This window comes from Solanum lycopersicum, chromosome 1, assembly GCF_036512215.1.
Source record: "Solanum lycopersicum chromosome 1, SLM_r2.1".
NCBI classification, from domain to species: domain Eukaryota; kingdom Viridiplantae; phylum Streptophyta; class Magnoliopsida; order Solanales; family Solanaceae; genus Solanum; species Solanum lycopersicum.
In genome coordinates this window covers 87319529-87336042 of record NC_090800.1, presented here as the reverse complement: position 1 = coordinate 87336042, position 16514 = coordinate 87319529, and the positions used below count along the sequence as shown (strand labels likewise).

General features: G+C 35.1%; 2 protein-coding genes across 2 annotated transcripts; both read right to left on the bottom strand.

Annotated features, from left to right (window-relative positions):
• Positions 1 to 1668: 1668 nt before the first annotated feature.
• On the bottom strand, positions 1669 to 8050 carry LOC101249023 (leucine-rich repeat receptor protein kinase HPCA1). Its single transcript, XM_004230343.5, has 19 exons — positions 7438 to 8050; positions 7197 to 7317; positions 7043 to 7114; positions 6875 to 6949; positions 6715 to 6786; positions 6011 to 6172; positions 5864 to 5938; positions 5671 to 5742; positions 5494 to 5565; positions 5340 to 5408; positions 5127 to 5201; positions 4838 to 4909; positions 4568 to 4702; positions 3940 to 4421; positions 3616 to 3774; positions 3394 to 3530; positions 3001 to 3220; positions 2660 to 2895; positions 1669 to 2438 (listed from the first exon to the last, which is right to left on the bottom strand). The coding sequence occupies exons 1-19, from the start codon at positions 7535 to 7537 to the stop codon at positions 1965 to 1967; spliced, it is 2880 nt and encodes a 959-aa protein (XP_004230391.1). The 5' UTR covers positions 7538 to 8050; the 3' UTR covers positions 1669 to 1964.
• Positions 8051 to 12526: 4476 nt separating this feature from the next.
• LOC101248719 (pentatricopeptide repeat-containing protein At3g49710) lies at positions 12527 to 16450 on the bottom strand. The gene has a single exon (XM_004230342.5). It carries the CDS (start codon positions 16208 to 16210, stop codon positions 14048 to 14050), a length of 2163 nt encoding a protein of 720 aa, XP_004230390.1. The 5' UTR covers positions 16211 to 16450; the 3' UTR covers positions 12527 to 14047.
• Between the last annotated feature and the right edge of the window lie 64 nt (positions 16451 to 16514).

Below are 16514 nucleotides of genomic sequence, written 5' to 3'. Positions count from 1 at the left end.
AGAATGCTTCGCCCTGACTAGCTAGTCTGGGAAGGTAGGTAAGTAAGAGGCGGATCTAGGGCTTCTTCGACTTCTTATTCATAGTTGAGATACTCCCAACCTCCACCAGCAAGCAGCACCGGAGTTAATCGTAACGTTTCGATCTGGGGGTCAGGAGCAGAGGTTGTAGTATCGTAGCCAATGCTCTTTGATCACCGTCACGAGATTTGACTATAGCTAATCAATCTCCTGCTTTCATGGAGTTTGGAATCTTAATGCTATACTTAGAGCGGATCTAGAAATCCCCAGGTAGTGGTAGTTGGCTTGGTGAAATCCGATAATCGATTGGCTTTAGAAAGGCGAAAGGCGGCTTGCCCAACCTAGACATTGTAACTGAAAGTCCTGCCTACTTCTCTTCTAGGCTTAGGGTAGTCCTAGACTACCTTCTTCTTTGCTGGCTTGGGAAAGACCCGCGGGCTATGGATCCCACTAATAGAATGGGACTATAACCAACCTTCCATGGTCTAGGTTCAAGGACAATACAGATTGTGGCTTGGAGTATCTAAGGAACGGTAGTCGTTTAGTGCGACAGCACTCTGGCTTCATGGACCTAATTTTTAGGGACGGACTCGCTAGTGTCCCAGGGGTGACACTACACACTGAATTGCCCACAACACTATTTTTCCACAGGGCTGAATCCATAGAAACCTTGGCCATTACTTTAAGCGGCGGATGATGGGTATGCAGGATCGGTTGCAACGGTTTCACATTCATGTGAATCAAGAGATTGGCTTGAAAGAAATTCAAAAAAAAAGCAGAGAAGATCAAAGAAATGGAACCTAGAGAGAGAAGAAAAGCTTAGCGAGGAGATCAGGAATGAGGCGGAGATCGACGGCATTCCAAAGGTAAGACGACGACGAGATTCCTCTGAGAATCGGGTACAAGAACGTATTGTCAGAGAACAATAAATGGGTTGTTCAGCTTCTTTTTCTATTACCTCGCCTTGTATTTTCTTTTTCTTTACAATATTTCAACTTTTTTTTGTCCTTTAGAGCATAAATTGTGACACAATAGTATATATTTCTCCTAGCATAGTAGCATGCATATTATAGTGTTCTTTTTTCTAATTTTTTCACTGTCATGTTCGCATCTACCTTTAACCTTCTTTTTCACTGATAACCGAGCATATCAACCTGCTAAATTTTTGTATACTTAAACATAATACATTTCCTTCTCAATGTCCGGAATGAACGTATATTCTTTTCTCCATAGTATGAATGGTAGACTTGTAACCAGTCTAATTCGAGAGATCAAACTAGCAAGGATGATATCGTGAAGTTGGAGAAGAAGAAGAATGTCATCATTTAAACATTACTCGTTCAGCTTGAAATGTGTATAACCCTATTCTCTGTTTGGCTTCTTACACTTTCACCGGTGAGGTACGATTCCCACCTTGTAATCTCCTTTCTTTACATCAATCAAATATTGAATATTTCGCGATATTGGGTGTTAATCCTAAATAGAATGAACATTAACAATCTCATGATTTTTTTTTAATGAAAATTTAAAGGTAAAATTTCTTGTTTTAGGAAACTTAGATTTAAGGGTCATTGTCAACTAGTTAATGCCAAGAGGGGACAGTTGAATAATCTTTTCCACATGCTTTATGGAAGTTGAACACCATGAGAGTTACATTGAATGCACAATTTATATTAGGATGAAAATATGTGAATTCTCATATACAAATGATCATCCTAATTGATATCAGAAAAAAAAGTTTACACAGTTTTTACAGAAGGTAAAAGTAAATGTTCCCAAAAATAAATAAACTCAATATCTTCACTGTTGTACAGTAATTTACTCCAATGACAAAATTAGTTGAATCATTCTGCATTCTCTCAAATTTGTACACACATAACAGGCCAAAGCATGTTATGTGTCAATCTTAATTCCACAAGCTAAGAAAAACCATAATAACACTGATCTTACTTCGGCTCTACCTTTGAATTAGGATATGCTCCACTATACACAAAGAGACTTTCATCAGTATATGGATGGTTCATGCCTTTGTTTGGTCCTTCATAAGTTGCTGAAGAAGATGCAGAGTCTGCATTCGGGTTCAGTCCCGCCATCTCCATGATATTTTCGATCTCTTTCACCACTTCACTCATTGAAGGTCTGTTGGCTCCTTCTTCTTCAACACATTTGAGTGCTAAATCCACAAACTTCTCTAAACTTCTAGGAGTTGCACCTGCGCGAACTGCAGGATCCAAAATGTCTTGAAGGTTATACATGTCTTTTGATCTGTCCATTGCAGTCTTCACTTCCCTGACAATATATCTTCCTTTTTCAATAGGAACTTTTCCTGTAACTATCTCAAGCAGCACCACTCCGAAACTATAAACATCACTCTTCTCAGTCAGCTGGTTTGTCATGTAATATTCAGGATCCATGTATCCCTGACAAATCCATCAAAAGGACATTATTATGAGGTAAATAATGTACCTGTTTATTTATTAGACAATGAGATAGTGTTTGTAATCGTTATTACTTTACTATAAATTATTGACACATGATTGAATTTCTGAATTTTCTGGACATAAGAAATTTGAGGGATACAGGTCTATAATATTCTAACACGAAACAAGTTCAGGAAGGCGTTCATAGAATCTTTACTCACCATTGTTCCTTTGACTTGAGTGGTAATGTGACCCCTATCAGAGTCACCTAGAAGTTTGGACAGGCCAAAATCAGCAACTCTTGCGTTTAGGCGATCATCCAGCAAAATATTATTGGATTTGATGTCCCTGTGTATGATGGGAGGATTGACAAGGTCATGCAAATACTGCAAACCTCTGGCTGCTCCAACGGCTATCCTCAGTCTCCTCATCCAATCTAACCTGATGCCAGTCTTGCCTACAAGTGCAAATTTCATTACATTTTCGAAATGTACATTTTCTGTTTTGATCTAGTTAAAAGGAGCTAGATTCAGTGAATAAATAAGAAGGGACCAACATATACCTGAAAGACCGTCTTTTAAGGTGCCATTAGGAATGTACTCGTACACAAGCATCTGTTCAGCTTGATCGAAACAAAAGCCAGCAAGGCCAACGACGTTCTTGTGATGAACCCTTGAGAGAAGCTCTATCTCAGTTTTGAACTCGTGTGCACCCTGCATAGACCCTTGTAGAGCTCTTTTAATTGCAACCAATTCTCCATTTGGAAGAGTTCCTCTGTAAACCTGGAGAGGCACACTTCTACAGTTTAAAAACTCAATACAGTTCCAATTGCAGTCAAGAAATTTTCTTTTCAGGGGAGAGAGAAGCTGGTACAAACAAACTTCTTCATATATTGATATTGTCAGTTGTGATGACGGTGGTGGGGAGGGGGTTGCGCATGTCACTAAAAGCTAACCTTTCCATAACCACCACAACCAATATCATTGGTTTCTGAAAAATTATTGGTCCATTTTTTGAGCTCCTCAAATGAGAAAAATCTAGCTCCCGTCAGCTGTGGTACAGCACCACTATGTTTGTTCGAGTCCCAGGATGCTGCATTAATAAGAAAGATAGCAAACATCTACCATAAGATTGAATTAATAAGTAAATGATTTAATTAGATAGTTCCAAATCTTACCAAAAGGATCGCTCCTCTTTGCAGCATCTTCAGCTCTTTTCTTTTGCCGGAAAGCATAAACTCCAATGATTAGTGCTATAATTGCAATGACAGAGCCACCAACTGCCGCTCCAATAATAATGCCTGTACTGCTTGAGTTTTTTGATTCGGAGGATGCCCCTGGAGAACAGCATATACATAGACTCAGACTTCTTAACTATCAACTTCACTAAGATGCTGCTCCAACGGCTCACTTACAATTTATATTAATTATAGATTAGGCTGCACATATATGTCGTAGATGAGAGATGAGTGATAAATAGGCAAAGGAACTAGTTTTATTACCGTCAAAGTATTTATAGCCTTCACCAATGAAGAAGAAAGGTCCAAATGATGATGGGGGCTTGAAAGTCTGATTACTAAGCACAAAACCTATTCCAGAAACTCCAGTTCGATTGAAAAAATCTTGGGTAGATGGAAAAACTTGCAGGTGTATTACAAGGTAGTCATCCAAATTTTTTGTTGGGTTACTGAGGGAAACTGATTCCACGGGCAGTTGACGGTTTTGAAAGGTTTGCATCAAGGACTTTTGGAGAGTCTCATAAGTAGTTCTATTTCCCAAGTTTGAAAAGGAAGGAGCTCTGAAGACTATGTTTCCTGTATATGGAAAAGCACATTTACAGGTAGGACTAGAAACTCGATTAGAGCTGCAGTCAGTTGGCAAGCAATTCTCTGGTGGGGTTGAATATGTCTCAGTTTGTTGAGTTTTGACACAGTAATCTTGTGTCCCATCTCCTCCTTCGTTGCAAAAAGGATTACCTGCAAGCCTGCAGAGGGAAAACGTAAAGAAATGAGCTAATGAAAATGATATAAATCATATCTCATAATAAGCTAGGCAACAGAACTGTCCAACATATGTGTTTCTCAACAACTTAGTGGTTTATGGCTCGAAGTATCAAGGAATAGAACTTACATTATCTGAAAGGGGTACCCTGGTCTTTGAGTAAATGATTCAATAAGATTTCTTTGCACATCAATGAGCTGCAACTGGTTGCTATATGTTGTATCAATTGTAAGTGAGCCGTTGAGTTTGTTATTCCTCAAGATGCTGCAAGCAATGAGCACTTTGTCATCAAATCTCAACATAATACAGAGTTAGGCCATTTCAGTTAATATAAATTTAACTTCAGATTCTCAATCTATAGTCTGTACAATAACGACACAAAGTAAAAGGGACACTTACACTGTCTGCAGCTGGTAAAGGCTGAAAAGGCTCGCTGGAACTGTTCCCTGAAGTCCTGTGTTTTCCATTACCCTGCCAATATAAGGTCATTCATTAGGCTTAAAAGAACTTTTAGGAATTGAATCCATAAGAATGAGAAGAAAAAACAGGAAAACTGTCCATATTCAAATGGATGTAGGCATACAATAGAACAGAATAAACATGCACTTGCACCTGCTCATAGCTGTGCATACCCAAACACGCATACACACACAAAAAAAAAAAGGTAAGAGAGAGAGAGAGAGCATACAATGATGTTAAAGATATCAGGTTCGGGATCCATGATGGAAAATCTGAAGCATTAAATGAATTATTGCTCATGTCCCTGCAAAAATAAGTTCCCGTGATGGTGATATTTACAGAACAAATAGATTGAGGTGAAATATTTACAGCGCAACGTTGAGGAATAATGGATAATCAACTCAAAGGGATAAAGGCAAAAAACTTAAGATAAGCAACTTACAAGTAGTTGAGGACATTCATGCCAGTAAGATTCGGCAAAAGACCATTAAAATTATTGTTCGACATGTGTCTGTAATATATAGTCAATATATACTACATCAGGAAATCATAAGGAGATGCAGTAAGTTCAGAAAATTATTTCAGTTTCTACTTACAGTTCATTGACGTGTGTGAGATTGTTGAGATTTTGTGGCACAGATCCACTAAGTGAATTCCTGTCAAGACGACTATTGACAGGACCAGTAGCTTAGTTCACAAACAATTCATAAGGTATATAGAGTCAAGCAACTTTACTAGAGTACAAAGGGAAAGCACAAGATAACAATACTTACAGCACTTCCATCGTCTGGACAAGTCCTAATGTATCCGGGATGTTTCCAGTAAACTTGTTGTTCTCAACTAGCCTAGAAGTTAGAATATACCACCATGAGGAAACCGGAAAGCATGGTCGAAGGGAAAGTTTTTTATGATATAATTATCAAGATCTTCCGCATGACTACTTTCAGAAACAAGATTGGGACTTACAGATGTATAAGGGACAGATTAGAATGGAAAAGACCAGCTGGAATTTCACCGGATAGCTGATTCTTCCCAAAGTGACTGAAGAAATGTAGAATCTTAGAAAATGCAGTTGAGAGACAAAAACAATATCAAGAAAAAGGAGAAGCGTACAAGTGTTTAGTGTGAACAAGCAAATCAAGACCAGGACTGCTCCCATTAGAGACTGGAATTGTTCCTGTAAGCTTATTGTCAGCTAAATCCAGCCAATAAAGCTCTGTCAGATAGCCAACGGTAGCAGGTATTCCTCCAATAAAGTTGTTAGAGTTCAAAGATCTGCAGAGTACAGAGTGGGACTGTTTTAGAGCGTATACGAGAAGAAGGATTGAAAGAAATCATATGCAGATAGATATGATAAAAACACAACTATTCAGATTTGATAAGCTAGTAAACACAAGAAAAGCAGTATGAATTAAACTCCTCATGAACTGATTTCACTGTTTCAAATCGTATTGCCTTTCTTAGAGATGAACCAAAGTTTTGAGTACAGCTAGCATCAAAGCACACATTACATTAGTCATTTTAAGCAGCTCATCTATGACCATTTTCTTTTTCTGTCATGAAATCGTTCATTCGAGATGCTTATCACTTCATTTGTTCAAACAAAAAATGAAAAATGATCAGGTCTTATGTACACAATACAAAAAAGCTAAGAAATCATAGTTTAAGCTGATATAAATATAAAATCCCTGAGCCATCATCTTATGTAGGTCAAACACCTTAAGCCAAATAAATGAGCAAACTTCGTTACATTCTTGCAAGATATGTCACATACTGGTTACGCATTCAAACTACAACGAGTACCACAGAATGCTTACAGAAAAACCAGCCGGGTCAGAGATCCTATGGTGTCTGGTATTGGTCCCGAAAATCCACAACCAACAAGGATCCTGTCATGAAATTAAGAAAAGATCATTAGCATATCATCACGAGATTAGCTGGTAAACGAATGCAAGATGTTAATTCACATTCACTTACAAATTTGATAGCTTTGTCAATTTTCCAATAGACTGAGGAAGAGATCCTTTCAACTCCTTGTTGTATGATAGATCCCTATATGATGCAGTCAATAATTAGAATTAACAAACTATCCCAAAGTATTGCTCGGCGTGAACGAGAAACATGACAAATGAAAGGAAAACCTACAAAGTCTCCAATTCAGCTAATCCTTGGATATCCCCAGATAGCTGACCTTCCAAACTCATACTTGACAATGTACTGAAATTGAGAAAAATGACATCAACCTTATGAATTATGTAACTTTAAGCAGTTGAGAAAGGAATACACATCGAATTCTTACATAGAAACCACTCGTGAATTTCTGCATCCAATTCCGTCCCAACTACTCCCACAGGGATCTGCTCCAACCCAATTGGGAGGAACATTCTGCCAACTATCCTTGAGAGACTGTAAAGCAGCAGCTGAATAATAAGATCGCTCAACTATTAGTCGACTGACCATATGAGAAATGAACTTTTCCGAAGAAAAGCTAAGATTAAATCAAATATATTGTACTGTACATATCAGCAAAATCAACTCACAATCATCAGGATTAGTCCGTGCTGCTATTGACAGAACATGGATCAAAACAAACAGAAAACAGAGAAGAATTCGCGGTATCATTGCCTGAGAAACTACCATATATGTGATCAACTTCACAAACTCCTCAACAAAATCAAAAATAGAACTTTAACTTTAAATCTTTTTTTCAAGTTCTGCTCCTCACGACAAAATAATATCTAACAATGACAGGGCACAGCTATCTGTTGCATTTACTAGTTGAATAATGAATTGTTCCATTTAGCCAACTCACTCTATAAATTTTCGAAATATAGACTTTTACCTCCTCATCCGTTAAAAAAAAAAAAATCTTCTACGTGAAAATGTTATTTTATTTTGTTTTACATTATTTAGACACAAATGATTGACCTCCAGCTTCAATATTTTCTCCTATAGAAAAATATGTGAATTATAAAAATCACACACCACGTTGAGTTTACTAGGTCATTACTTGCCATAAAAGTCAACAAATTACATGAATTAGGCAAAGTTAACCCTTCATTAGAGGCATCAATCAAATATTGAATATTTCTCTTGATAACAATTGACCATATATCGGGTGTTGATTCTAATTAAAATATTAACAACTTGATTAGGTTTCAGATTATTAGATTAAGTCTACTTGTTCTGGAAATTAAAAGGTAGTTTTTCATTATTATTTTTTTATGAATAATTAATGTTTCAATGGTCATTGTCAACTAAGTCATTCAAAAGAAGTTGCCTAGAGGGGCAGTTGAATAATCCTTCCACACGCTTTAGGGAAATTAAACCAAGAGAAAAAGTGAGGCGATAACATAATATGCATCTGATAAAATACGCTAGATAATTTCTTCTCATCTAACTAAAGTCTTTTGTTTTGACATATTTAAGATTTACATTTCAAAATTATTATTTTTTATTAAGTCAAAGTGTCAAACTATGAACAATAAAAAAGTGAAATAATTTGTTAACTAAGTATCAATTGAATGCCTTCCCTACCATAGAGATCGAATAGCTCTAGGTCCAATTGTTAGTGAAAGTTGTTACAATTAAGAAGATATTTAAATGGAGTCGCCAATAGCTACTTGCTAATGTGTTTTAGCCCTAATTTATCATGTCAATGTCAACGCATTCTTATATAGAAACAAATAGTAATATATAGTATACTAGTAAAAATATCCGTGCTTCGCACGAGAAATTTATATTACATAATTTGTAAAATAATACTTAAAATCTATCGGTCATTAAACCTAAAACTCTATATTATCTTGCGCACAAGAATATGTAATAAGAACCGCTAACAATGTAAAGGAACATAGAAATTATTACATCTTATCATTTATCTTTAATAATATGTACACATAAATTAATGACGGTAAAAATACATCCAGGATTTGTAACATAAGCAATGATGCCTATTAGCCACTCAACAGGAGCAAGGTACATAAATATTTAATTATGAATAATAAGAAGAGGAGATTCAGAATTTTCGTTTTTCTAAAATGAGAGAAAAATTCTCTATTTATTGTATGAACAAAGAATGGTGTGGACGAATATTTATTGTGCCTTATCAGAAATTTTACAACTAATTGGAAAAGTTGCAACCTTTCGGTAATGTCACAACTTTTTATAAAAGTCGCAACTCTTCATCAAAGTTGCAACGCTTTATAAAAATCACAACTCTTCATTAATGTCGCAGCTGTTCATAAAAGTTACAACTTTTCATGAAAGGCGAAGATTAGTTTTGAAAATAAATAAATAAAAGAGAATTCTTGTTTGTGTTGGCGCCACGTAGGCGTGCCAAACATTCTCTTTTATATAATTATATGATATTTCTCGGCTCTAATTATGTGCACATTTTTATAGCTCTATTATTAAAATTTTATGTCAAATCAAAATCAAATAAATAAATAGAACCGCTCGAGTATAGTTGGTATAAGAGCCTGTTTGGCTCAGCTTAAAAGCTGGTCAAACTGACTTAAAAGCTGATTTTTGACTTATTTAGCTGTTTGACAATACTCAAAGTAACTTATTTTAAGTTAAAAAAACTTATTTTAAGCCAAAAGTTAAAAGCTGGGGTAGGGGTGTTTTTTTATTTTAGCTTATAAGCTGTTTTAAGTTGACCACATTTTTATGTTTTTGCCCTTAATATTTTTATACAATCTCCAAATTACCCACATAACCCTAACATCTCTTTCTTCTATTTTTCCCTTTTCACGTTTGGCATAGCAACTTCAGCACTTTTATCCAAACACATAGCTGCTTATTTTAAAAATAAGTTTCAGCACTTTCAAAAGTACTTTTTTAAAGCTGCTTTTATTAAACTCATCCAAACGGGTCCTAAGAGTTTTGATTTTGTAAAGCACGTAAAAAGGTGTTGTTTACGTACATCTGAGACCCACCATTAATGACCGTGTAGCTTCACGAGTTGACCTAGTCTTGTTTGGCATTGAATTTCTTCTGAACCCAATTCATCATTTCATAAGTGATGATGTCTTTTTCCAAATTAATGAATGCATAGTGTTTTTCCCAAACTGAGAGAATGGGCTGTGACTATTAAGTTTGCCTTATTTATAATTATTATTACGCGTTCAACAGTATTTAATTAGTTTTACTTAATAAGCGGATATAATTTGTGTATTGAATCACACTATTTAAAATACATACATTATATTACTCTACACATTAAGTTTTAGAATTTCACTTTTAAAAATCGATGTTATTACGGATAAATGCATTCTCTTACATTATTTTTCGTATTTTTAGATTATTGTATCGGATTTAATAATTAAGAATGTAAAAAAAAAAAAAATTAAACAGTCAGTGTACACATCATGGCCCTGCCCTGCCTGACGGGAGGAGAAAGCCAAAAGGAAGATTTTATGGTTTGACCTAAAAGGTGACCTTTTTGTCTTCAATGGATTCTGTATCCATTCCAATTTAAATACATAAAATCCTGCTTTATTTTGTGCGGAATTTAAAAGCATTTTATTTTAAATTTTTAAATGAAATGATCACATATAATTTAATATGATATCAAAATAAATTAAAGTTTTATATTTCAATCTTACAGTTACTTTTTATCGACTTTTTTTTTATATGACCACCGACGTATCAGGAAAAAAAAAAAGACAAGACAAGAAGATGAGAAATATCTGATATAGCCCATTATGGTCAACAAAATTATTATTAGTATTCCTAGGTGTTGTATCATGTATTATTAGGTTGTGGAAGTCAACTACGTGAAAATAGTTATCGAATACATTAATATAAAAATATATTATATTATAAGTTATATAATGAAAATCAAAATTTTGTGCTATAACTTGAGAATATGACTACATAATATGCTATATATCTAATTTACACTTATTTTATATTAGTGAAAGTTAGCCACTTGATGTATTGGTCTCAATTTTCCTACATTTTGTCAAATATCTTACGAGCATTAATATCTATGTAATTTAATTCATTGTGTTCATATCCAAATCATCAATATCCCTGAGAATAATTAATAGAGAAATTTTAGTCATTTTAATTTAAATACATCTAATACGTATTTCATGCTTCAATCAATTAAAAAATGCAATTGCTCATTCAATAAAATCAGTCCAGCACTTGAAAGTACGTTTAATCGCCCCATATATATATATATATATATATATATATATATATATATATATATATATATATATATACCTTCATTCAACAAGCTCCGTCTTTTATGACATATTATTAATTTTTTTTATTGGATTAAAAATACTCAGCTTAATTAAAATATATATAATAAACTTTATTGAAAATAATAATTGATGAAATTATATTTTCATATACCGCGAAAAATGTAAGAATCATGGCATGAATTTTTTAAAATAACAAAATCAAAAAGAAGAAATACTTTTAAATTAACATAAGGCTTTGAAATTCATCACAAAAGACACGAGAAAGACGAAAAATTATATATACACATATATATAAATCCAATAGTGACTTGAATGTATTTGATTGGATAAGATGAAATTAGTCAATGACAATTGACAACTTAGGTGGCTGATCTAGTTGTTGCGACATGGCCGAGTAAAGATTTGAAGCTTCTAAATTTGAAATTTTAGATCTTTTAATTTAGTGGGTCTAATTTAATAATTTATACATATTTATAAATAAATTTCTTAAAATAAATATAAAAATTTTGATCGAACTTAAAAAAAAAAACAAAAAACGTATATGGATATTTTTTTATTGGAAATGAAATGAATGATCAGTAATACCAGAACGTGCATCGCTTATAGGATTTCCATGAAAAGCCAAAAAGAGCAATAAATAACTTTTAAGGAGACGGCATTAAATGGGGGCCAATTTTATAAAAATGAACATAACAACTTCACCTACCATGAATTAAAATTTATAACCTAAGGCCTGCAACTTGTTTAGTTATTGCACCTCATAAGTTTTTTCTTTCAAATTTCGAAAGTTTGGTTGATTAGTTTTTACACTAAATTTAATTATTATTTTTTAATAATTTATTTTTTTTTTGTTAAAATCAAAATTTGATTAGTAAATTCGAAATAGAGTATAAGAAATGTGCAAATTAATCATGGAGCAGTCTTTTGCACGATTACTGGATACTCCTAAATTATTAATCACAATCATTTTTATCATCACTAAACGACAAGAATTTATTGAATTGAAAGTTGCTCCCAAGTCCTAAATAATTGGATTTCTAATTTTGAATTGTTGGAGAATTATGTCAATTTGCTTATTTAGAGAAAAAGTGCTGAAGTTGTTATGCCAACATATCTTAAAAAAATGGTTACAAAGAGAAAATGCAATTAAAATTAGAGAATGAATTCGAATTTGTAATATACGATAGTCCGTGCACAATAATATATGTGGAATATTTAAGATATGTTTTTTGTTTACAAATCAGTTTGGTCTAAACTTTTCTCTAAAAATTCAAAAGAGAACTTGTGCTATTTTCCAGTAGCGTTAATGAGCATGAGTTAAAATTTCCTTTAATACTAATGTTTATGTTACTCAGAGAGAATATGTAGTTCTGTACCAATATGAAACAAAAAAAAGTTAAATCCAGAATTTTAAAATCCCACAGACAATACAATAATCATTATAGTCCAATCCCAAAGTTGGCCCATATACAACCGTTACGCACACAAGCTGCCCCAAAAACAACTAGAAATACAGCCAACAGAACAAAATTTCAAACTTCCTTTCCATCAAATATTGATACAAAGATCACTCAATCTTAAGAAGCCATATGTAATTCTGACTTTATATATAGCTAGTACTACAACAGAAGAATCACAAGTACCAAAGATCACTTGTACTCAATATAACAAACTAATGTGAATCACACACAGACAGATATACTCCTTAGTAACTTCAGTAAGTAGTCTTCATGCCACAAGAAGGAAATTTACTACTATAATCAAAAGCTTTGTCATCATAAAAATCGTCAAGACTGACTTGAGTTGTACCTAGTTGAAGTGAGCTCTTCTTCAGTATACTTGTTCATGCTTCCGGTCAGTTCAAGGATACTCTCAATTTCTTTCACAGCCTCACCCATGGAAGGCCTCTCGGTCCCGGATTCATTAACACATCTCATTGCAAATGTAAATAGTTAATCAACACCTTTAAATTTCGAACCTGGGCATTCTTGGATCAATTAATTGGTACAGTCCGGTGCTATCTTTTGAATCATGTATAGTCTCTGCAACCAGTCTCACGATGTACTTTCCTCGCTCTGTTGGAGATCCTGCAGTTATCCGCTCTACCAATGCCACTTCATAACTATATACATCACTTCCGCTCTAGCAATGCCACTCCATAACTATATACATCACTTTTCTCGGTCAACTGTTGGTTCATGTAATATTCAGGATCCAAGTACCCATACGTAGAAAGATTCTTAGAAATGGTATTTTGAAGCAGTATGGTGTTGCACTGTGGAATTACGAATGTTTATAATATCAAAATTTGCATATATCATCACATAATAAATAAATAACATGTAGAGACAAACATTTAATTGGATCAAAATGATCTTCCTTCCTGTTGTTCAGTCATTCATGGTCAAAAATATCACCCTTGTTGTTATCCAACCAGCTTCAAGCTTAATGATTTCTTTTACGATTTCCTTTTCTCCATATGACCTACCATATGCTAGCTGGGAATGTGTTGCACCCACTAAACTTCTTGCTGCTTCATTGTTTCCCGGATTTTGTAGGGTTCTTTTGTTGTTTCAGGCATGCACCATTTCAGCTCTTTAAGATGTAACATCAGATTTTGCCTTGTAATTAACCTTGCAGTGAACCCCTACTCAAAAAATGCACATATATTGCAAGTGATTAGCACTTCTGGTTGGGTCTGAGATCATGTATAGCATTAAGCATATAAGATTAAACTGGATTAAGACTCGATAATCCAATCCAAAAACCAGAAAGCTGCATGCAGTGAACTCTTCAGTACATAATCTAGTCCATCTTACTAACTCAAAGCACACAGTATAACATTCACAACTTCACTCTCCACAGCCCATGGCAATCACATGAATTTACAGGAATCAGATTAGCATCTGATTGCTAAGCTTATCCACCATCACCAGTAATCCCCACAAGAACATGCCCCACCCTTGAAGCAATGAAACCTGTGGCAATCCCTTACTGTAATCTCTCTTCCTGTCATACCAGATAGAATCTTAATTGCATTATGACAGTCGCCACATATTCTCAAATTCTTTATGATAAGAATAGGTTCACCATCTTTGGTCGATAAAATCCCAAAAGCAACTGCCAGCTTTTCGCTGTGATGCCATAAGCTTCTCTCTTTCTCCTCCTGCCTTGTTCCATCATCTCTCATCAGAGCCCACCTCAAATCCGGAGTATACCCTTCTTGCTTCAACTTCTTTGACATCTCTTCCCAGAATTTATACACCAACTTTATCATCGGATGAGAACTATCTTCTGCCACAAAGACGTGAACCCTGTTGGCCACCTCAATCCAACTACAACCCACTTGCTTTCTCACTCCCTTGTCTCGCATTTCTTTTCTAATCGATGCTACCTCTTCCCATCTGCCAAGACAAGCATTCATGTGCGCAAGCATGACATATGGTGCCGCATTTGATGGATCCAGCTGAACACAGTGGTTAGCTGCCTTTGTTGCTAGCTCTATATTACCATGTGTTCGACATGCTCTAAGTAATGAGCCCCAGCCAATTGTACCAGGATTATATGGCATTGTTTCGATTAGTGTCTCTGCTTCCTCGAGCTTTCCTGCTCGACCCAAAAGGTCAATCATGCATAAATAGTGCTCAGCCTCTGGGTTTATCCCAAATTTATCAGTCATTAAACCAAAATATTTCTTCCCTTCCTCGACTTTTCCAGTGTGTGCACATGACGATAGAACAGAGATGAATGTTATGTTTGTAGGTTTAATATTGCTTTCAAGCATCCATGCAAATAGTAACAGAGACTCTGTTCCATGCCCATGCTGAGCATAGCCTGCTATCATAGAATTTAAAGTGACAGCATTATGCTCAGGCATTCTATCAAAAAGTAATCTTGCATCTTGCACACTTCCACATTTAGAATACATTGCAATGAGAGCATTGTTCACTGATATACGATTGGATGGAATACTGGATTTGATTGCCAAAGAGTGAATCTGTTTCCCTTGCGATGGTGATGACAAGTTAGAAGATGCACTAATCACACAAACAAAGCTGCAATCATCAGGTTGATGGCCAGCAAGCTGCATTTGTCTAAAACAAGCAACAGCTTCTTCACACAATTCAGACTGCGAATATCCAGAAATCATTGTGTTCCAAAGCACCAAGTCAGGATAAGGTATTTCCTGAAATACTTTTTTGCACTCTGATATACTAGCACTACATTTTGAGTACAAATCAATCAGCCCACTGCCAACATGTGGATTTTCATGAAAACCCATTCTGATTAACCGACCATGAAATTGAAGCCCACCACGCAAGTCTTCCATGGACGTAAGTGCTGTCAATACACTTGCCAAAGTAAACATGTCTAAATATAAGTCCCTAAGTTCCATTTCTTTATACAAAGCCAACGCCTTTATCCCTTCCCTATGCTGCCCATAAGCAACAATCATTGAATTCCAAGAAACCTCATCTTTTATCTCACCCATTGACGCAAAAACCTCTCGTGCATAATCAAGATGCCCATTTTTGCCATAATACGTGATGAGAGTATTATTAACAGAAGCATAAGAGTCAAGCCCAGCAGATATAGACAATGAGTGAAGCTGAGTAATGAAATCAACATTGTCATTAGCAGCCGTGATAGCAGCTGAAAGAGTAAATCCATCCATAACAAGACCCGTGTCCTTCAAATCAAGAAAGAGCCGAAGAGCAGGCAGGGTGTAACCAAGATCAGCATAAGCAGATATAAGGGTGTTGTAAGAAACAATATCCGGTTGGGGAATTTTATCAAACAGCTGGTGGGCAAGATGAGGCTGAGCTTCTTTAGCATATGCATTGAGGATAGCATTGAAGGAAAAAACATTGGGTTCAGGGGTAGCTTCAAAAGCCCTGCGAGCAGCGGTAAGAAGGCCACACTTAGAATAGAGAAGGATGAAATGGTTGGAGAAGTAAGTAGACGGTGGAATGAGTGCTTTGATGTAAAGCGTATGCAGAGATTTGCCGGTAAAGAGGTCTCTCTGGGCTATGCATGTTTTCAAAATGTGGCGGAATTGTTGGAGGCTCTCCACCAATCTTTGTTGGTTCATCTATGGGACAGTCACTGCACTTTTTGCTCTCAAAATAACTTGCCACCAAATTGGGAGGAAAAGGCATTACATCAATTTATATCCTCCTCATTTTAAATTTTTCGATCCTATGATCCTTTTATGTATAAATGCCAAGAATTTATGAAGTTGTAATGGACCAATAAGTATCTAGTATTTAACTACGAAAAACAGTAGGTGGTTTCTTTAAATTATGTCAATTCTGTTCAAAATTTTGATGAACGCATTAAGAATACAATTTTTTGTGCATTACTTGCAACTAATCATGCAATTGTCTGAACTGATC